Consider the following 22,317-nt stretch of genomic DNA (forward strand, 5'->3'; position numbering starts at 1 on the left):
AGAGTACCATAACATTGTAAGAGGATCCTAAAACTTATAAGTTACAAGATTTGGGCAGCTGTTTACAAGTTTTTGAACTATGATTACAACATTAGGGTTCACCTAATTCATAGTATTGTAAACATCCGAGTTTACAAGTATAAGGACCCAATTTACCATCAGAATGTTCCTATTTACCCTAATATTGTACTACATGTCTTTATCTTTGTAAATTACGATGTTACAAGATTAAGGATGGGTTTTACAATGTTCTGGAATATAACTATCCATAAAAGAGTAATACAAGACCTTAGTATTGTAAACATCCGAGTTTACAAGTATAAGGACCCAATTTACCATCCGAATGTTCCCATTTACCCTAATATTGTACTACATGTCTTTATCTTTGTAAATTACTATATTACAAGATTAATGATGCATTTTACAATCAAATGGAACATAACTGTCCAAAACCGAGTAAAACAAGACCTTAATATAGTAAAAGTTTGTGTTTACACATATAAGGACTCAATTTACTTTCCTAATGTCCATAGTTACCTTAATATTGTACTAAACGTCCTTCTCTTTGTAAATTACGATATTACAAGATTAAGGATGGGTTTTACAATGTTCTGGAACATAACTATCCATAAAAGAGTAATACAAGACCTTAGTATTGTAAACATCCGAGTTTACAAGTATAAGGACCCAATTTACCATCCGAATGTTCCCATTTACCCTAATATTGTACTACATGTCTTTATTTTTGTAAATTTCGATATTACAATATTAAGGATGCATTTTACAATCACATGGAACATAACTGTCCAAAACCGAGTAAAACAAGACCTTAATATAGTAAACGTTTGTGTTTACACGTATAATGACCCAATTTACTTTCTCAATGTCCCTAGTTACCTTAATATTGTAATACATGTCCATCTCTTTGTAAATTACGAAATTACCATAATAAGGATGGGTTTTACAATCTCCTGGAACATAACTATCCTAAATAGAGTAATACGAGACCTTAATATTGTAAACATTCATGTTTACAATACTAAGGACCCAATTTACCTTCCGAATGTTCCCCTTGACCCTAATGTTGTACTACATGTCTTTATATTTATAAAGTACGATATTACAAGATTAATGATGCATTTTACAATCATATGGAACATACCTGTCCAAAACGGAGTAAAACAAGACCTTAATATAGTAAACGTTTGTGTTTACACGTATAAGGACCCAATTTACTTTCTCAATGTCCCTAGTTACCTTAATATTGTAATACATGTCTATCTCTTTGTAAATTACGAAATTACCATAATAAGGATGGGTTTTACAATCTCCTGGAACATAACTATCCTAAATAGAGTAATACGAGACCTTAATATTGTAAACATCCATGTTTACAATACTAAGGACCCAATTTACCTTCTGAATGTTCCCATTTACCCTAATATTGTACTACATGTCTTTATCTTTGCAAATTACGATATTACAAGATTAAGGACGCATTTTACAATCATATGGAACATAATTGTCCAAAACCGAGTAAAACAAGACCTTAATATAGTAAACGTTTGTGTTTACACGTATAAGGACTCAATTTATTGTCCTAATGTCCCTAGTTACCTTAATATTGTACTAGATGTCTTTATCCTTGTAAATTACAATATTACAAGATTACGGATGGGTTTTACAATTCTATGGAACAATTTACAACGAATTTTTTGTCAATTGCATTATTCGTTTGCAATTTCCAACTAACTGTTTGTCAATTGCATTATTCCTTTGCATTTTCGATCTAACTGTTTGTCAATTACATTATTACCTTTTCATCTTAGGTGAGGCAATCTATCAGTGCCCTTTCCATCTTATGGTCACTTCCTTTGGAATTAACTAATTGAACCCATTGAGATAGAACAATACACGATCATATTTGACATCATTATATAATAAGTCTATAGCATCAAACAAATTACAGTAAGCAAAAGCTAAGCTAAGAATATATAAGCTTACAATTGTACTGCTCAGATGATTGAGAAATATACAGAAGCTTTGATTTCTTTCTTCTATTGCTCTCTTTGTTCTCTCTCTCTCTTCCCTTCCTTTCTTCTATTCTTGAATAATCAAACCTTCATTTTAACAAGCCCAACTAAAGAAGAGAGAGAAGAAGAGACACGAGTCGTGTGAAGAAAAAAAGATAGAAGTGCCAAGAAGAGGAAGAGATAGAAGTCGCAGGAAAGCCTTCTTTCTTTTCAGATTTCTCTTCTTTTTTTTTCCTTTTTTTAACTTGGAGCAACCCATTTAACCGGTCACTCACTATTAAGCAATGTTTTTATGAATTCTACTAAGTTTTTTTGCACATAGATTACAACCTTTTGAACATACAATTAATTATGAAGGATTTATCATTAGTGAGAGATTCTATGTTTCATAATTGTGCAAAGATAACAATTATTGCAAGACTGAAATGCAAATAGGACTACTTTGATTGTCAATTGCACTACTGGAATGCAAATTACACTACCTGTTTGTCAATTACATTGACAAATCACATATTATATTTACATTTTCAATTAATTGTGCACAGATAATGGCAATTGCTCGACTTGAATGCAAATAGTACTACTTTGTTTGTCAATTGCACGACTGGAATGCAAATGGAACTGGCTGTTTGTCAATTACATTGACAAATCACATATTGTATATACTTTCTCAAAATTGAAAAGACTATCAATAACATGGCAATATACATACACTAATCTGAAAATACAACTTTATGGTACAATGCCCATTCACAATGCTAATGGGATGATTGTTTCAATTGGCACATAAACTATGATATAACAGTCAAATTTACTTTAAAAGCTTATTCTCAATGGTACTATATCCTCATCAAAGCCAACATAAACTTCATTCATGTAATTGAAAGTATTGTTCAATACATTCACTCTACAATCTATCCTCTGTTGTTGAGCATCTCTAAAACTACATAAGCAGCTTTCTCAACTTGTTCTTTGGCTTCCTCTAAGCCTCTCTTCTTCTCAAGACTCTGCTCTTTGCACTTCTCTATCTCTTCGGTTATTCGGCCAGAATTCTCATCAATTTCGCTAAAAAAAAAACAGATCGCCATCAGAACTTTATAATATGCAGAACGATCAAACAGCTCCTTGAAATTAAAATCAAAGTTGAAAACTAACTCTCAACCACCTTGATGGCCTTAATTTAACAGAAAAAATCATCTACCTCAACCCCCAATTCAATTTAGAAACCCTAATTCGACAAGCCTAATTTAATAGAAAAAATCCTAAATTTTGAGCAATAAAAATTATATATCCTTGCATTTAGCTCCTAAAACTATAATTGCAGGGTCATGAATCACTTATCCCTCAAATTAAATGGAAATCTCATCATTCACAATTCGAACTTTAACTGGTTTCGAGCTTATAAATACTTGACCAACTAAAAACAGACCAAATTTATATTCAAAAGAGAAAAAGATGTAATTTCACGCTAAAAACATACCAAAACAGAGAGAGAGAGAGAGAGAGAGAGAGAGAGAGAGAATGCAACCAGATTATCATAAATTTATATATTGCAGACCCGAAAAAGGGCCACACCATAGAAAACCAATCATCTCAAAAGAAAGCAATTATAATGAATGTATTGCCTATTTCATCAGAATTTATTACAAAAAAATTACATCAACAGCAACCAAACCACTTTTAACATTGTTGAAATAAGCTAATTGGTAGTTTATTACAAGAAGTAACATCACCAATGAAAAACAGAGGAACTAATTTACCCCATCCTTCCTAAGGAAAAAAATAATCTGACCCCCATCAACCAAGATTTCATTTCATGATCACAAGTACGCCCAAAAATGATTCTGAGCCAAGGAGAATGTTAAAAGACCAAGCAGCTGAGATATTTTATAACACAAGGCAAAATAATATCTGCAACATCATGCATCCCCTTAAAATCCTCTATCAAGCATTTCAATTTACCCCACAAACCTCCTACAGCTCAATGAGAACAAAAGCCCCAAATTTACAGCAAACAAAACCTAATTCTATAAATTCAAGTTGAAATACAGAGGAATTGGAGGAAGCAACCACATTCGTACTTGATATTGATATGAGAAAGGGAGCTAGCTGAGATAGAGGAGCGCCTGTGAAGTGAAGTTTTGAATCAGAGAGAGTTAGCAGAGCAAGAGAAGCTGACATTACTAAATCTGCATCTAGTTCAACACTAATATGAAATCATCACCTTGTCTCCAAATTAATGGTCCAAATACAAATTAAAAAGATCAAAACCTGCACAGACCATAGCCCAAAATTAAAACCTAAAACTTACAATATAAATTAGAAAACTCAAACCTTGAATAATTAAAATTATCTTTTGGCATAGGGAGAGTGATGCCCATAAGAATGCCCATCACTAAACTTTCTGGCTAAGATGGTTTCAATTTAACAAAATTGAAACCCCAAACTTTCTATTTCAAAGGATTCCCATCACGCACAGATTTGTGCCCACCCATGTTTGGTGCTCATATCTAAGAGAGAGAGAGAGAGAGAGAGAGAGAGAGAGCACGCCAGAGCTATAGAGAAAGAGAATCGAGTGAGACGGAGAGTGAAGGCTGAAACGATTGAGAGAGAGAGAGAGAGAGATAGACGGCAGGGATTGAGCAAAATGGGGGTTTAGATTGGGGCTGAGATTTTTGGTATGGGTTTGGTTTAGAAACGAAGCCTGGGAAGGAAATTGAGAGACCATGAGATATAGAGATGAGAGAGACAATTATGGAGAAGAAAGAGAGAGATACCTGAGAGGAGAGGAGTCGCTGTCTCGTCGTCACAGGAGGAGGAGAGGAAAGAGAGAGAAGAGAAACCTTACCCTAACTCGACTTGAAAAGGAGAGTTTCTGCTTTTTTTATTCTTTTTACCTACAACAACCGATTTATCCGGTAATTAACTCAACGGTGTGGATAACTCCACATCACCAACTATTCATCCAATGGCTTATAACAGTGGGCGCATCCATGCGCCACGCCCACCGTAGAATTTTCCCTTCTTTTGACCCCTTTCCTTGACTATCAAGGAAATTAATTTCTAAAAAGAATTAGATTAGTATGTATATATAAAAGTAGTTCTAGAGAGATTTGGTGACATGGTCGGCTGTCTAAAATATTTGACAATGACTGTATAATTAGTTTGTATATTTTCTTTTTCTTTTCAGATTAATTAATTATGTGTGCATTATATTGATTGAAGTGGAGTTTTGAAATTCAAGACTACGAATGTCAAATGCGCTTTTCAAAATTCAAGAGAGAGTTGACATGCGGTAACAAATGGGTAATCATGAATTTGTTAGGCTCCAAGCAATATGTCAACCGAGCACTTACTTGTAAATGGTGAGGCTTTAATGTTCTCTTCCACTTGATTAATTATCATTAATATGATACTTCTTCCACAAGTTTATAAAAGGGGAGATTATTTACAAAGTAAGATTAGATTAATGCTCATCACTAGAACAATTGTAGATGGTAAAATTCTCTCGCCAACATGTTAAATTGAAAAAGTCAAGCTACAATCTATCCACCCATTACACAAAGTAAAGCTCATGTATTCCTTGTTGGATCCCAAATATAAACCCTAACCAAAGAGAATATGTCCTTATTGAGCAAAAACTTCAATATCCCTTTAAATTTGGTCACGTGATGACACGTGACCAATTTTGCTACAAGTTTTGTTGGAATACAATATCATTGACCAAATTAATGCGTAGGCTAAAAGATGAATGACCATATTGATTGATTTGAGAGTCTGAGGATTAAAATAAGGACTTTTAAAAAATTTAGGGACCACCTGTGATAAATACCCTTAAATAGGAGAAAGACTTCTATAAAACAGGGATATCATTATTCTGCTATCCCGGCCAATGACGACATGACATGCGTGATAATACTTCAAAGTAGGATAGCATTATTGGTCAAATGTAGCAAAATAGTGTTATCCCCGTTGTAATTTTTCTCCTTAAATAGATTAATTGGTATTTAATACGTATGCATTTGATTTGTCACCAATAAAGTTCAGTCTCAAGGCTGTCAACTAAGGCCCTGTTTGGTGGGCTGGACTGGATGTGATTTTTTCCATTAAAATGGACATGGGTCCTAGCCATTGTTTGGTGGACTTATAATGTATCATGGACTGGATGTGGTTATTGGACACCAGTCCATAATAGCAAGGGCTCCAGAACCCATTGGTAGACATGGGTTTCGAAGCCAGTCGAGTCGTCTTGCGAGCACGCCTCCTTCTTTGATTTGAGACTTGCTCTGGTTTGGTTTGTTGCCTTCTCTCTCTCTCTCTCTCTCTCTCTCTCTCTCTCTCTCTCTCTCTCTCTCTCTCTCTCTCAGCCATATCTTCGGGTTGACGCAATGGCGCCATTTCACAACCACTCCTATCTCATTTGCGTCTCGCAGATCATCGCATCTTCCAGTCGATCCGACCAAACTTGCGATCTGATTTGAAGGAGGAGCCTTGCGATTCTTGCTGATCTAATCTGATTTGTTCTTGAGATCTTATGGGGGCCTTGCGATTCTTGTTGATCTAATTTGTTCTTGAGATCTTATGATCTAATTTGTTCTTGAGATCTTATGGGGGACTTGCAATTCTTGCTGGTAGATTAGTCAAATTGCATTTTTTAGAATTGTATTCATTGTTTTAATTTTTTTGCTATTTTTGTTCCAGTTCTACAATCTCAACTTGGTGTTTATTGCACCAAACAACTGCTTCAAATCCATTCATATCCTAACCAGTCCAATGTAAGAGCACTTCCACCCATTTGCGATGGCAAAGGGCAAGGGCAAGGTAAGGGCTGTTACTATTTACGTGAATAGTGGCAGTCTTTGCAAAAGGCTTGTGGTGTTTTCACCCATTGCCAGGGCAATCCAAGAGCAACCACTATTCACATGAGATATGAGGAGAGGAATTTGTATAGAGTTTTGGTGTGGGAAGTGAAGAATATGACTAAGTATTTATTTTTTAAAAATCTGAAATTTTTTGTATTCTTTTAGATTTTTTTATTTTAAAATTTTCATTGTTGATGTCATTGCAGACGTCAGCAAACCCAGGCAAAAGCCTAAGCTATTCTTGCATTTGGGCCAGCCCAGGCTTGTGGAGCCCACCAACTGCCCTGGCAGCATTTGCTCGCTGGAAACACTTTTTGGGCCTAGGCCCCCCCTTGCTCGAGCAAGGGGTTGCCCGCTGGAATTGCTCTAATACATCCAATTCAGTCCAGTATAGCCTATCAAATGGGCCCTAAAAGGACTTATCAAATACAAATCGCTAGATGGGTGGGATTGTTAATGGGATATCCAGCGAACAGTTTCTTTCTGCGTCAATTTAGAAAAGAGGAAAAGAAAAGCAAGAAAGAAAAGAAAATAGTAAAACAGATGAACAAAGGGCAGGAAAGTGAGAACTATTTGATATCAACTGTGTGCCAAATTGTCTTGTCTTGTGTTGTGAGCATTTCATTTCATTCATTCAATGACTCTGTTATGTTATGGCTTTTGTTATGTAATATATGATTCCTAGCTGGCTACTTGTTGTCAAATCACAATTGCGAGTTTAAGGGCCGCCAAAGCCGATGTTTACGGGTACACCAGAAATTCAATGTTTGCCACTTTCATTTTTCATCTGTGAGTCTTGTGTCCGGCAAACAACCAACTCATATTATATATATGTATAATTGTTCCCTCCATATCTTTGATACCAATTGCCAAGTATCTTCTAATTGGCTAGCTTAGGATCATGAATTTCAACTCAAATGTTGTGACACCATCCACGCACTCTCCCACTATAATTGCCCTATCTATATATCACAAGATCTATGTGGCCATGATGGTGCCATTCTCCTCCCCTTTGCGGTGACAGTGGTTTTATGTTGTATTTTGTTCTGAATTTGTGATGGAGAAGATTATTATACTAGATTATAATGGTTCTAGTCTAATTTTCTCTTTGTTTGTGGTGTTTTGTTTGTTCCTGGCCTTTTCGACCCTTGTTTTCTCTGTTTGTTTGCTTCCCATTTTTTGGGGTTTAAATGAACTTAAATTAATTACGACAAAAAAAAAAAAATCATCTAAGTTCTAACCCGTTTGTTGAACTCACAATATTTTGATGGATCAAGACAACGTCCGTTCTCTACTTATGTTTCTTTTAGTGCTTATATTTTTTATTTATTAAAATGATGTCGTTGCACATCTAATCAAAAATGAGCATCTTATATTCGCGTTGCAATTAAGTGATAATGACTGCCGCTACGATACCATGAAAGAATGCGAAGTTTCATTCCAAAATTAATTGACAATTGAGAAATAGCCCAACTCCCAATAAACTCTTTAACATCCTTACAACTTTGACTAATTTTTTACAGGAATATTATACGCTAACGTCAGAAAGGATACTCATGTTTTTTTTAAAACAAAGGACATCCATCTCCTTCCCAGTGAGTATCTTTGGTTAGAAAAAAAAAAAAAGGGACTAACGACATTTTACTCCATCGAGGTTTATGTGCCGTATTGAAATGGGTTCTGAAATTTCAATTTCATCAATTTGATACCCAACGTTTTTAAATTTAACCAGATTTCGCCATCCATCAACTTCACTGTAAAATTTCCTATTAAATTGAAGATGTGGCAAGTGTGGTACCCACTTTGATGCTGATGTGTGAAAAAAAAAATTTAAAAATCTTTAAAAATTAAAAATTCCTACTCTCTCTTTCTCTCTCCCCCTCTGCCTTCCTCTCCCATCGCCGACCCATCCCCATCATTCGTACAGCAGCCCCCCAGACTTGCCCCAAAGCAAACCCACTCCGGCAACCCAGATCTCGCCGGCGCCGTCACATCAACAGTTTCTCAAACCACCACCCGAAACCTTAGGGTGGGTGCATATACAAATATTAAATGATTAGAATTTTCGTGTAGGAATTCAAATCGCCCGTTTGACACAAGGTCTGAATTTTGAATGCATTAGGTACATGGTTTAATGCCCGTTTAACATCTGCTACATGCTTTCCCTAAATGGAATCCGCGCTAACAATAAAAGAATAAAAAGTAATTAACAACATTTAGACCTTGATTCAATTGGTTAAATAGAAAATACTGTTTTAAGCATAAAGCAAAGCTGTGACACCCTACCAATATGTGGCACTATCTATTAATTTCCAAAACCCATCATGCAAACCACACCAAGTTCATCCCTTCCTTCCTCTAACACAACATGTATGACATTTTTAATTAAATAATTTCTGCTACAATAATTTATTCATAAGAATATGTCTGCCATAGTTACTTGCAAATTAAGGTGAGTGAGTTATCTTCCTTCCTTCTAGCAGGTTAGCAGTTTGTAGTTCAAATAGTTAATATCATTTATCCGGGTCTTATATTCGATTCTTCATTTCTTCAATATCACTTTGTATATAAAAAATTCTTCATTTTAGTAGTATTAAACTATACACAAGAGTCAGAGGAAGTCAATGAACTCTTTCTTTAACAACAATTCTCTGCCACGTTTTAGGTGACTTTTGGGTGGTCGGGTCCTTACTGGCTAAAAGTGCAGTAGAGAGCCCAGCCTTTGGAATACAGTTGGTGCTCATTTTAGGGACATGAGACATCACTGCCTTTGACGAGCATAAAAGATGGATAGATGGATGGATACAGCTAAAGGCCGATCACTTTCCTCCTGCACCATATCTTATATATATATACCTAATTATCTTAATTAGTGCCTTAGTGCTTCTGCAATTTGAAAAGGGTCTCATATATTTTTTACGGGTCTTATTTTATCCATATTGTCAAATGTTACACATATATATATATATAGGCAAATGGTTAATGGCTTCTCTGCTACCACAGATCCATATCTAGTCTAGATATCAGATAAGCATGACCATAAAGTTTGCAGGATGATTCTAATAACTTTGACTATGCCTGTCACTTTGTCTAGATGAGATGAATCAGAAGACTACACAGAGGGAGGACACAGCCTTTTTCTTGATACCGAAAGTGTTTGACATGTCGGGTGTGGTGATCTCCGTCAAGTATCTTGCCAATCATATCTAGATAAGCCTTGGCACATGTCTGATTCTTTGAAAACATATTTGTTAAAAATTGTTGTTAAAAAAATCATCATGATGAATATATATTGAAATTATAACTAAGAAATGTAACTATTTCCCATAAGCATAAAAATAGAATATTGTTAGAGACTAAATTTATTTATCAAAGAAAAAAAAAGAGACACCGAATTTGATTCAGCAAAAAGACGCGACAGTGTTTGATTGATTCAAAAATTAACTAGCAACAAGAAAAAAGAAGAAAAGGAAAGTAGAGGGAGTATAGTATTGTTGAACCATGATGAATGAAGGGAGTAGAGAGAGAGAGAGAGAGAGAGAGAGAGAGAGAGAGAGAGAGAACATAATAGCAGTAATGGACGTAATGGTCCACTGTGTATGACTAGGTAGGGGGCAGCCCACTAGAGAGAGAAGAATGACCATGACCAATTGATCATGATTCACGAGTGACTACTGTTGCCGAAAACTACGGCCCATGGTACCCGGAGCCACAAATCTGATCTCATCTTATATATATATGGTGGTGGTGGTGGCCGTGGCCGTGACGGTAGATGGTTTATCAGGAGGAAGAGTGGCCTTGGATTATATAAAATTAATTTATGTATACATATATACCAAGTGAAAGTGATTAGATGATATGATTGTGGGGGCTGACTTAGTTTTGAGCAAAATGGGGCATGCCACTACTGCCGAGTCAACTTCACGAGGACTCCAAATTCGAATTACTCTACCCAAAAGATCGGCCCCGAGGAAATGTAGGTTGATGGACACTATAAATATGAGGAGAGGCCAACCCACTTGTTAGAGCTCGTCTCAAAATCACAAAACAAGTTTTAAGCAAGCGAGGGCCTCTGATTTCACAAAAACATATACCTAGCTAGCTAGTTCTATTAAGTCAGCAAAAATATACATACATATAACACAAAGAGAGGAAGAGAGAGTGTATAGTCAGTCTATAGAGAAGAGATACAGAAAGTTGACGAGAAACAAAAATGAAATTGAGAGGAGATTCCATGTCTGAGGCTGAGGCTGTGGTGGAGGATATGTCTGTTGATTGGAGAGGCAGACCCTGCAAGCCTACCAAGCACGGTGGAATGAGGGCCGCTGTTTTTGTCCTTGGTCTCTCTCTTCTCTCTCTTCTCTCTCATGTTTGTTTATTTCATATTTTGCACCATATTCATATGATCTTGAATGCATATCTTATTTTGCTCACCTCTTCGCATTCAGTATGTATGTACTACTATTTGTTACTATATCAACTGTGAATATGGTAATACATGAACTTTATATGATGGATGCAATCAACAGTGAGTTCCCTAAACCACATGCATTCTTGCTGGTTTATAACAGAAAGAGAGATGATAAAATAACACATGTTCTATCTTGTTGGTGGATGATATATTTATATTTATATATGTTATATATTTATGCAGGTCTCCAAGGTTTTGAGATGATGGCAATAGCCGCTGTTGGGAACAATCTGATTACCTATGTATTAAATGAGATGCACTTTTCACTGTCAAAGTCTGCAAACATTGTCACAAACTTTATAGGGACAGTCTTCCTCCTCTCCCTCTTTGGTGGGTACCTCTCAGATTCCTATCTTGGGAGCTTCTGGACCATGATCATCTTTGGCTTTGTGGAGTTGTCTGTAAGTCGATTTTTTTCTTTTTTGCTTTTACTGCGCGCAATCTTTGATCATGATGATTTCAAGCACTATCTTGCAATTTGCATATTCAAGATTCTCTGTCTCTCTCCTGAAATCTAGGTTTATCTTATTAAATTCTGAAAACTAATCTTACTGTAACACTAAATCAATAAAGCTTCAAAAGTGGCTGATTCTTATCATTTCATTTGCTATACACAACAACAGAGATGTATGTTTTACATGATGGTTTCTAGCAACACAACAGCCCATTGTTTTGCAGCCCAAAGAGGAAAAGGCATATTCTGTGTGAAATAATAGTATAATTATGAGAATTAGATTTCTTTTTTCTTTTCTTTTTTTCTATTTCCCTTGCATGAACCATAATAATATTTGGTGTAAAATTGCTTGCAGGGTTTTATATTACTCTGTGTTCAAGCCCATCTCCCAGAATTAAGGCCACCCCCTTGCAAGATTATGTCCCATGAGTACTGTCCTGAGGCAAAGGGGTACAAGGCTCTGATATTCTTTGCTGCAATATATCTGGTGGCCTTAGGAAGTGGTTGTCTAAAACCAAACATAATCTCTCATGGGGCTGACCAATTCAGGAGGGATGATTCCAAGCAATCCAAGAAGTTATCGTCTTACTTCAATTGCGCCTACTTCGCCTTCTGCATCGGAGAACTTATTGCATTGACTGTTCTTGTTTGGGTCCAAACACACTCTGGAATGGATGTTGGCTTTGGAGTGTCTGCAGCTGCCATGGCAATGGGATTAATTTGCTTGACTTTCGGTACACCTCTCTACAGGAACAAGCCCCCTCGCGGAAGTATTTTCACTCCAATTGCTCAGGTAAGCTTTCACTTGCCTTTCTCCTTTAATCTCTTTCTCTACAGAGTTTTATTATAAATGCCTTTTTCTACTTTTAGCCTTTGGAAATTGAGGAGCCTTTAGGCTATATGCTAGCTTTTGTGTCAGTTATAAGCTTAATTCAACTCCAGTAAAGGAAGTTCTTTTTCTCGTTTGGTGTATGAGTGTGTGGGTGTGTGTTTCTGTAATGTTTTAGAGACTTTCTTGTAGCTCAATTTGCTGTTATATATTTTAATTATTCCTGGCACCCCACCCCCTATGAAAATACCCCGACCGACCATACTTAAAATAATTATCAAAGTGCGCATGATCAATGTCTCTTTCTGATCCTTCAATTAATTTATTCATGTTTCTGTTGATCATCAGGTCTTTGTTGCTGCGTTTACAAAGAGAAAGCAAATCTGTCCTTCCAATACAGAAATGCTTCATGGAAACCAAAACAATGTGCCAAACCACCTCTTCGTTCCAATGTCGCCTAACATCAGCCCTCTCCTCCATACTGAAAAGTTCAGGTGGGTTTGCTTTGCTTGCATGATTTAAAAGCAACGAATTAAACTAGAGTTGGATTCTTTTCTTTTTGTCTCAGAATCTGATACTAATTTTGTGCCCTCTGCATTAATCAAGGAGAAAAAGGTTTGAATTTGAAATGTCAATGTCAACTTCTTTACATGGGAATACACATGTATTAGCATTATCACACTTTTGATAGGAAAAGTTTGTTGTTCTTAATTTTATGGGTTCTATTCTATCTAGTGAGTACTGAACTGACTGTGGTTACTCAAACTGCAGATTCCTAGACAAGGCATGCATCAAAATTGAAGATGGAACTCAGAGGAACGAAAGTCCCTGGAGATTATGCACCGTGGCTCAAGTGGAGCAAGTCAAAATAATCATCTCTGTGGTGCCCATTTTTGCTTGTACCATCATCTTCAACACCATTTTAGCTCAACTCCAGACATTCTCAGTCCAGCAAGCAACTGCCATGAACACTAGGATCACAAGAGGCTTCAAAATTCCCCCAGCTTCACTTCAAGCCATCCCTTACATTATGCTTATATTTGTTGTCCCTCTCTATGAAATTGTCTTTGTACCTGCTGCACGAAAACTCACTGGAAGGGACTCTGGGATCTCACCTTTGCAAAGAGTTGGCACTGGCCTCTTTATTGCTACGTTTTCCATGGTCTCGGCTGCACTAATTGAGCAAAAGAGAAGAAACTTGGCCTTGTCTTCGAACGAATCGCTTTCCATCTTTTGGATTGCACCCCAGTTTCTCATCTTTGGCCTCTCAGAGATGTTCACCGCAGTGGGACTTATAGAGTTCTTCTACAAGCAGTCGTTGGAAGGGATGCAATCCTTTCTAACTGCCATGACATACTGTTCATACTCATTTGGCTTCTATTTGAGCTCCATCCTTGTTTCTCTGGTGAACAAGCTCACCTCAACTTCTTCAAGGGGAGGCTGGCTTAGTGACAATGATCTCAACAGGGATAGGCTAGACCGTTTCTATTGGTTGCTTGCTGCCCTCAGCCTCATCAACTTCTTCAATTACCTTTTCTGGTCAAATTGGTATTCTTACAACCCGTCTTTATCACTCCCTTCATCACCAAAACAGTCCTACGGAAAAGACTTGGAAAGCAATAACTTCAACCCTTCAAAGCATGTTGAAGCTCACAATATTAAAACTTGAAGCTGACGCCGTTCATCTCTCTTATAAATTTTTCTTGACCTAGCTAGACCCCTCTTTTGCTTATTAGTGCTCTTAGATATGTACAAAAATTAAAAGGCAAATCTCCTCAAGTAAATGGTACCTCTAGATAGATACCCTTAATTAGTGCATGCTAGGTTGTTAATTAATATATATATTATGACTGTGTAAGACGGACCAGTCTAGAGAGAGTCAGCCAAGTCTTGGAATTGATATTGCCAAGAATGTGTGAGGAAAATAGGTCTAAACCCATCAACCACAAGGTTCAATGAACCCTCCTGCTTCTCTCCACCTTTTTCTTCAATGCTTCTTTCTGTTGATCATGTGAAGGGGAGGGGTCTAAATGTTTCTTTTGGGAGGAAAAAGTAGGATGTAAGTGGTGGGGTTTGTTGCTTTATGCTTTGGTTAGTTAAAAGAAGAGTCTTTTTTTCACAAAAGCAAAGCTAATCTAGCTATGGTGATGTAACTCATACATATTCATGGATGGATGTGTTAGATATGTATATATTATTATTGCTTGTAACTTGTAAGCATTTTCATAAGCTTAAAAATGGAAAACACTTTTGACTCTTTCTGGGGTCCTAGGGATAATGTGTTTGCTGTGCTCTTGTCTCTTTCTCTATCACTTTCACCTTAAGAATGAAACATGTCTCATACATGTCTTGTGTTGGAAATTCATTATTATCTTCCTACCACTACTGGCTTTGAGAGACGGAGTGTAGTATTTCAACATGATTTTAACTTTTTATGTTTCATTAAAGACTCTAAGGGTCCCCATGAGTAGCCATCTTTACCAGCAAACTTGTCCCCCATGCTTACTTACTGCTTACCCCTCTCCAAATGTTATGAGTAAATCATGGGTTAAGCAAGTAGATCATCATCGCTCTGATGATATTGATAGCTTAGCGGTGATTACCAACTGGTGATTCAGATTCAGCCTAGGGGTTTACCGACATGCAACTGGTGATTCGTATTTGACTCCAATAACTGTGACCAACTTACTTTTTTTTCTGTCCCGTTATACCCTAAATTAATATTCCACATAAGGGCTGAATGATACATACATATATTATTTTCCTAATAAAGTTTCGATTTCCAAAGCATTCAAAGACATTTCATGTTCTATTTACACTTGAGTACTCGTGTGATTCATTAACAGGGACGCCTAGCTAGCTTAACTAACACATTACTGACCAATGGAGAATCCAAGAACTTTTCTTTGTCAGGGTGGAAAAATATATCAGCTGGCTACGTACCTCAAACTCTTTGGGGCATTTCTTCGAGCAGCTTGCCTTCGTCATAACAAGAAGCATATCAATGCATCAACCTTTCATTCACAGCGAAATAGAGTAAACCAAAGATTACTTTTGAGTGTCCACAGAATCACATTACCCACATGGGTTCTGAAATCATTTATGAGCCTGATCGTCCATGTTATTCAAATGGGCTTCAAAATAAGCAGGCCGAGCCCATTTCAGTATAAACTTTTTTTCTTTTCGTTATCAAGCTCATTTCAGTTGCAACTTTCCCGCTCGAAAAACCACCCTAGGCCTAGAGCTGAAGAAATTTTAGTATTGCTACGGCACAGCATCCTCCCTTAGGAAACTCTCTGTCTCTCTCGAAACCCCTTCTAATGGCACAGAGTTTTTCTTTGCCATCAATAATCATCTTTATTTTTGTACTAAAACTTTGGGATGTGATTATGTTAAGGGGTTAACAAATTAGTAATTTTTTTAAAATACAAGCGATAGTCAAGGGAGAGGGGATTTCTCACACACACAATACCAAGGTGTTATGAGGGTTCGAACATGAGACCACTGATCCATAAGTCAAATCAATGCCCTTTTCCATTGGAATAGACTCTGTTGGCAACAAATTAGTATCTTTGTTACTATAATTACTGTAAAATTGTCATTCATTATGTTTATGATATAGTGATTTTAAGGATTGTACTCAAGTTCGAGTCACCCTCTTTGGTAGTGTAGATAATTTAGGGTAGTTTAGATTATCACTTGTATAAAAAAAAAATATCTTCATTAATTGAGAGGAAAAAAAAAACAAGTCAAACAATAAATTAAACATATGCGTGGTAGAAAAGTTTTGATAAATATAATCGTAATATTTCGTAATATTTATGTAATATATATAAATAAAAACTTTAAGTCTCACGTAATTTTTGATATGACCCGTTATATGATTCGAAATCCGCACATAAAAAACACGACACGAACCCGCACAATAAAAATTTGGGTCATTTTCGAGTCAACCTGTCATGACCCATTTGGGTTTCAGGTCAACCCACCAACCCACTAAAGCATATGTTTAACCCGTTTATTAAACGCGTTGTGTCAACCCATGTAATACCTACCAACCCGCTCAAAAATGAAAGGAAATGGAGACTTTAGCACACACACAAGAGATTGCCACTTTCATTCCTCTCCAACACCTTATCCATCATGTTGCAGACAACTTTGTGATTATATGCTACACCATTTGATATTTATAATGTTTCCACAAGTTGTTTTTCAAAGAAGTATAATTTTTTTTTTTTGGTCTAGACAAAGAAGTATAATTTCACATGTATATAATTTGATATTAATATTTATAACAATTATATGCATAACTATTTTAGTAAATGTTTCTTTACGCATCATAACCAATTCTCACATTATTGTGATCATAGAAAAATTCTTTGCTTTTTCCAATCAACAAAACAAAACAAAAAAAATACTCATGTCTAATTTTCTTTTCTTTTCTCTTAAGCCCTCATATCATCATCATCAATCTCACTCTCTCTATGGTTTCTCCTACTAAAAAACAATTGATGGAGTTGGTTCAAAACTGAATCCCACTGGTTACTAGTTGCTACCATTTTTTATTAAACAAATTATTAACAAGGTAACCTGTTTAAGATGACCCGAACCCGACACAACACGTTTATTAAATGGGTCGGGTTCGAGTTCGGGTTGAGTATTCTTGACATGTTTATTATCCCGACACACATGAACCCGACACGATACGACCCATTACCAACTCTATGCGTGATAAGAAAAAGCATCTTGCATAGCCAAAAATGAGTGCAGAGAGACTAGTCCTTAATGAAAAGAGTTGAAATCATACAACCTAGTAAATTTTCTATTTTTTCTCTTGGTTTTTGGAGAAGAAGAAATGACCTAAACATAATATGCTTGGGTTCCTGCCGAGAAGGATTTTGATCTCACGTTTATTGTGTGCTTCACCTACCAATCATGTCAATTAAAATTTCGTAGTGCCAGATGGTAAACCTGAATCAAAATTACAGTTGAGAGAGAGAGAGAGAGAGAGAGAGAGAGAGAATTGAGTATGATTCCCACGATAAAAGAAAGTGGCAAGAGTAGCAGCAAGCATAGAGCCTCTGAATTAGGCATCTAAACACCCCAAAATAAGGTCCATGTCCCAATCCAATCCAACACTTGAAATTAATCTTTCAAATAATATCGAGTGTCCTGCAATCTGCATGCTAATTAACATAACATGTGCTCTTAAACTTGTCTATCTACACCTCTATTTCTCTCTTTTCTCACACATACATATACACTAGTTGTACACACTCGCACAAACAAAATATCAAAACCTTATATATGTGTACTATATTATATATACCTTGCTCTAGGGAGAGAATTCCCAATACACACGTAAAAAATATATGGTGCTTTTGAGGACACCCAAACAAAATGGAGGAAGTTCTCTTCTGTTAATGCAGACAATTTGTTGAACCATGAAAAGCACATGATTAAACTGCCAACCCTAACCATCCAAAGTTATCCTTCTAATAAAGAGATGGATTACAGAGGCCGCTGGTCATGAGAGAAATATAATACCAGATTAAGAAAAATGCACTTAAGGTCAAGGACTTCTCTCATCCTTCCATGTTAAGCGCTTCCCCTCACGATCGCGCGCGATAGATACTTTCTTAAGGTAATTATGAACTTTTCTTGTTTTCTTTTGAATTTTATAGCAAGTCTTTTGCTTTTTCTAACGAAGGTACGTAATAACTCATGTGATCCATATAATTTTGCTCAGAGTCCTACATATACATGTAGCTAGATATTCTACAAGACGAACAGATGATATCATATGGGTTACCAATCACCTGTCTGAGCTGACTTCTGCACTCCCATGTATTTTGTTGAATATAGCTAGTGCAGATCATTATAAAGATAGATAGACTAGTTTAATTATAAGCTTAGCAAAATGATACATGGCATGTGATCTACTTAATTGACTCTCGTCCATCCAGTTTCAATTGGATCTTTTTATGCCTGAAAACTAGTGGCTAAGACATATTGTTGTACTGGTTTGACATTAATTTGCTTAATTGTATGGAATGAGCGTGTCATTAATTTTACTTGTTCAAGTTAACGCCGAGAAAAGCAAAGAGGGTGCTAGTAAGGGAGTTTGCGTCAAAAAATTTAATAGGTTTCAAATCAACATCCCATTTTTTGTCACATGACCTGTATTTGAAGATGAAGAAACACCACCTTTCTTGGTAATAATATTAATGGCTGTGGGGGATTGAAAGCTTAGATAAATGAATACTTGCCACTTATATGTAGTGTAGATCAGAAGAAGATTGCAAAACATGTCCAGCTCCTAGCCTAGTTCTAGTCCTATAGGATTGCTACGTACATAATTTCAGACATTAATGTTAATTAAACAGCATTAGACTGACGATGTGATAACATTAAAAAATTAATCATCTCAGATCAATTGCATATATTTTTCTTCTTCAATCTCTCCATGATCAAGCCTTTTGTGTTGTTATCCAAAAATATGATCATGTTCTTGTATAGGGCCCTAATTAGAAACAGGTGGGTGATATCAGGAAAGAAGCTGATTGCGGGAATATTTCGTTATTTGATGCTGTGTGCAGGGCGGCTGTGGCGACTTGAAAACGACCGCGACTATTCAGGCAGGAAGAAAATTATCATGAGGGGAAAGCAGGTTTCAGGAAGAGCCATGTTGGTGCTATGTCTTGCAAGTTTTCTTGCAGGATCACTGTTTTGTGCTAGCCGCATGACATGGACCACTCAACCATCTTCTGATCCGAACAAAGAAGCTCATCAATTTCCCATCATTTCCAACAAGTTGAAGAAGCTAGAGGCTTCTGTCAAACAAGATTGTGATCACAAGCGGGTAAGTATTATTACTCTCATCAATTAGTCAACAATATACGTTACATATCTATATAGCTGTTATTCATTTTTCAATATCATGAGACAGTTCACGTGTAAGTTAACACATGCAATTTCGATATCCATCATATGATCAATTGGGAAGTTGATTGTGCATCTTGTTTTCATTCAATGTGACATCTTGCTTATTTATTTTGAGCACTGGCTAGCTACTAGTATCAATCAATTTTTAACATTAATTTTCTTCTTCTTTCCCCTTTTTGAATCAGAAATTGGTTGAAGGAAAATCAGAAGAAGACATGATGGGGGAGGTGACAAAAACCCATCAAGCTATCCAGTAAACTCTATACAACAATATTTTCTCTCTCTCTCTCTCTCTCCATACATTCGTTATAGTTTATTAATCTTATTAACTTTTCTGCTCTTGTTTATAAATGATATTGAAAAAACAGATCACTGGATAAAACAATTTCAAGGTTGGAAATGGAATTAGCAGCAGCAAGAGCAAACAAAAGATTAGATGGACAAGTTAAGTTAGACGGAGCATCAAACAATGCCAGTCCTCCTAAACAAAAAGCTTTTGTTGTCATTGGAATCAACACAGCTTTTAGCAGCATGAAACGACGAAAAACAGTTCGAGAAACGTGGATGCCTAAAGGTGGTTGTTATAACTTTCCAAAGAAAGAACATATCAATGTTAATGGAATGGAATTATAATTTATATATGCGGTGGGTGCAGGAGGTGAGCTAAAGAAGCTGGAGAAGGAGAAAGGGATTGTTATAAGGTTCGTGATAGGGCAGAGTGCCACGCCGGGGGGCATGCTAGATAGAGCAATTGAAGCAGAAGAGGCAGAGCACAAGGACTTCCTCAGGCTCAACCACGTGGAGGGCTACCATGAGCTCTCCACCAAGACCCGCTTGTATTTCTCCACTGCCATCTCCATTTGGGATGCTGACTTTTATGTTAAGGTCGACGATGATGTCCATGTTAATCTCGGTATGTTGTAAATAGTTTTGCTAGCTACAAGCCTACAACTAAATTCAGTCAAGAAATTCAAAAGAATATTAATTGGGTTTGAACTCTGATTTGGTGCAGGTATGCTAGTGAGTGCACTTGCAAGCCACCGGTCCAAACCCAGAATTTATATTGGTTGCATGAAGTCAGGCCCAGTTCTTTTTCACAAGTGAGAATATTTTTCACTTCTTCTTCTCTTCCTTCCAAAGAATTAAGAGTCTAGCTAAATGAGATTAATGAAGAAAACAAGAATGTAATATTACAAATTGTGGGTGCAGAGGGGTAAAATATCACGAGCCAGAGCATTGGAAATTTGGTGAAGAAGGAAACAAGTATTTCAGGCATGCCACTGGCCAAATCTATGCTATCTCAAAGGACCTGGCTGCCTACATCTCCATCAATTTGTGAGCACATTTTAATCACTCACTTTGTTTTATCTTTTTTCTTTCTTTGGTTGGGTTCCTATTAAGTTATTAACATTAAACATATGTATTTTCAGGCCCATACTGCATAGGTATGCCAATGAGGATGTATCATTGGGTGCCTGGCTCATTGGGCTTGAAGTTGAACACGTGGATGACCGTTCAATGTGTTGTGGGACCCCTACAGGTATTCTTTTGACATAAATATTTAATAATTTTGTGTGGATGGATTATGGTCGAAATGAAAAACTACCCTATATCCCTTGATTGGTGTCCATTATGGTGAATTACTCAAGTAAAAGGGATGATTAATGATGTTGTTAGTGATGCGACGATAGTTGAGTTTGTGTTATGTGTATATATGTACAGAATGCGAAAGGAGGGCAGAAGAAGGTAATGTATGCGTGGCTTCATTCGATTGGAAGTGCAGCGGGATATGTGATTCTGTGGAGAGGATGAAAGACGTGCATAACTTGTGCGGGGAGGGAAATGGTGCTGTTTGGAACGTTGATCTTTGATTTCAATACCTATTAATATTATATATATATATATATATATATATATATGTATGGTCTACTCTAGAGACTAGAGATGAAAATAGAGAGAGAGAGAGAGAGAGTGATAGTCGCCAACTTTATTGGTTTTTTTGAAAGATTTTGTGTACCTCTTTTGTCTTGTTTGTTTTACATTTTAGTGACTCTAATGTTATAATGGAATAAATATAAGGGATATGCATTGCAATATTCTTATGTTAGTTTTTATTTATTTTTAAATAAATACTGCTTGGCTTGGCTTGGCTCCTAAGAGCATCTTCAACTGATATGTCAAATTGTCGCATTGACATGAAATGACAAAAATTGAAGGTTAAAGTTGTTCCAACCGAGTAGTCAAATTCTACATAAATTTGAAAGCTAGAAGAGATATGTCAAAAATAACATATCAAAAAGCTTGATGTCAAATATTATTTTAATATTTTCTTAGTCCAAACCCCACTATCATTTACTCTCTTTTAAAACTTTATGTATTATATAAGCCCCATTTGTTTTAAAAAATATAATAAAATAATATGATATTTGGCATTTCCGATGGAATTAATTTTTTTCCAAAATGTCAAATTGCCACATAAGTCATCAAATTCAAATTTAACATTTTACATTCGACATCCACCCTGGAGATGCTCTAATAGTAAATTAGTAATAGATAAAGTGTTTTTATTTAAGCAAATTTAAATATTGTGAATGAAACTTTGATTTGCCTGTAAACAGAAAATAAATCCTGAGTCGCTCAATAATTGGAAAGAAGAAAGAAGCTTGGATTCGACCAAAAAAAAGGAAAAAAAGAAAGACGCTTGGAGAAAGAAAAGCAAACAA

The 22,317-nt window shown here is 36.3% G+C and overlaps 2 protein-coding genes and 1 long non-coding RNA gene across 3 annotated transcripts; 2 read left to right on the forward strand and 1 right to left on the reverse strand.

Moving 5' to 3' along the window:
• Nucleotides 1–2,880: 2,880 nt before the first annotated feature.
• LOC110772205 (uncharacterized) lies at nt 2,881–5,023 on the reverse strand. Its single transcript, XR_015826216.1, has 4 exons — nt 4,811–5,023; nt 4,258–4,304; nt 4,115–4,159; nt 2,881–3,098 (listed from the first exon to the last, which is right to left on the reverse strand). It is a non-coding gene; the product is annotated as an uncharacterized LOC110772205 (long non-coding RNA).
• A 5,774-nt stretch (nt 5,024–10,797) lies between these two features.
• On the forward strand, nt 10,798–15,002 carry LOC110755907 (protein NRT1/ PTR FAMILY 4.4-like). The gene is made up of 5 exons (XM_021957216.2): nt 10,798–11,235; nt 11,550–11,767; nt 12,176–12,613; nt 12,998–13,143; nt 13,421–15,002. Exons 1-5 carry the CDS (start codon nt 11,109–11,111, stop codon nt 14,316–14,318), a joined length of 1,827 nt encoding a protein of 608 aa, XP_021812908.2. The 5' UTR covers nt 10,798–11,108; the 3' UTR covers nt 14,319–15,002.
• A 3,140-nt stretch (nt 15,003–18,142) lies between these two features.
• On the forward strand, nt 18,143–21,510 carry LOC110755943 (Galactosyltransferase family protein). The gene is made up of 9 exons (XM_021957269.2): nt 18,143–18,293; nt 19,201–19,511; nt 19,780–19,847; nt 19,963–20,168; nt 20,250–20,507; nt 20,607–20,694; nt 20,804–20,929; nt 21,025–21,134; nt 21,317–21,510. Exons 2-9 carry the CDS (start codon nt 19,236–19,238, stop codon nt 21,463–21,465), a joined length of 1,281 nt encoding a protein of 426 aa, XP_021812961.2. The 5' UTR covers nt 18,143–18,293; nt 19,201–19,235; the 3' UTR covers nt 21,466–21,510.
• The last annotated feature ends 807 nt before the right edge of the window (nt 21,511–22,317 follow it).

This window comes from Prunus avium, chromosome 8, assembly GCF_965620075.1.
Source record: "Prunus avium chromosome 8, drPruAviu1.hap1.1, whole genome shotgun sequence".
In the NCBI taxonomy this organism is placed as follows: domain Eukaryota; kingdom Viridiplantae; phylum Streptophyta; class Magnoliopsida; order Rosales; family Rosaceae; genus Prunus; species Prunus avium.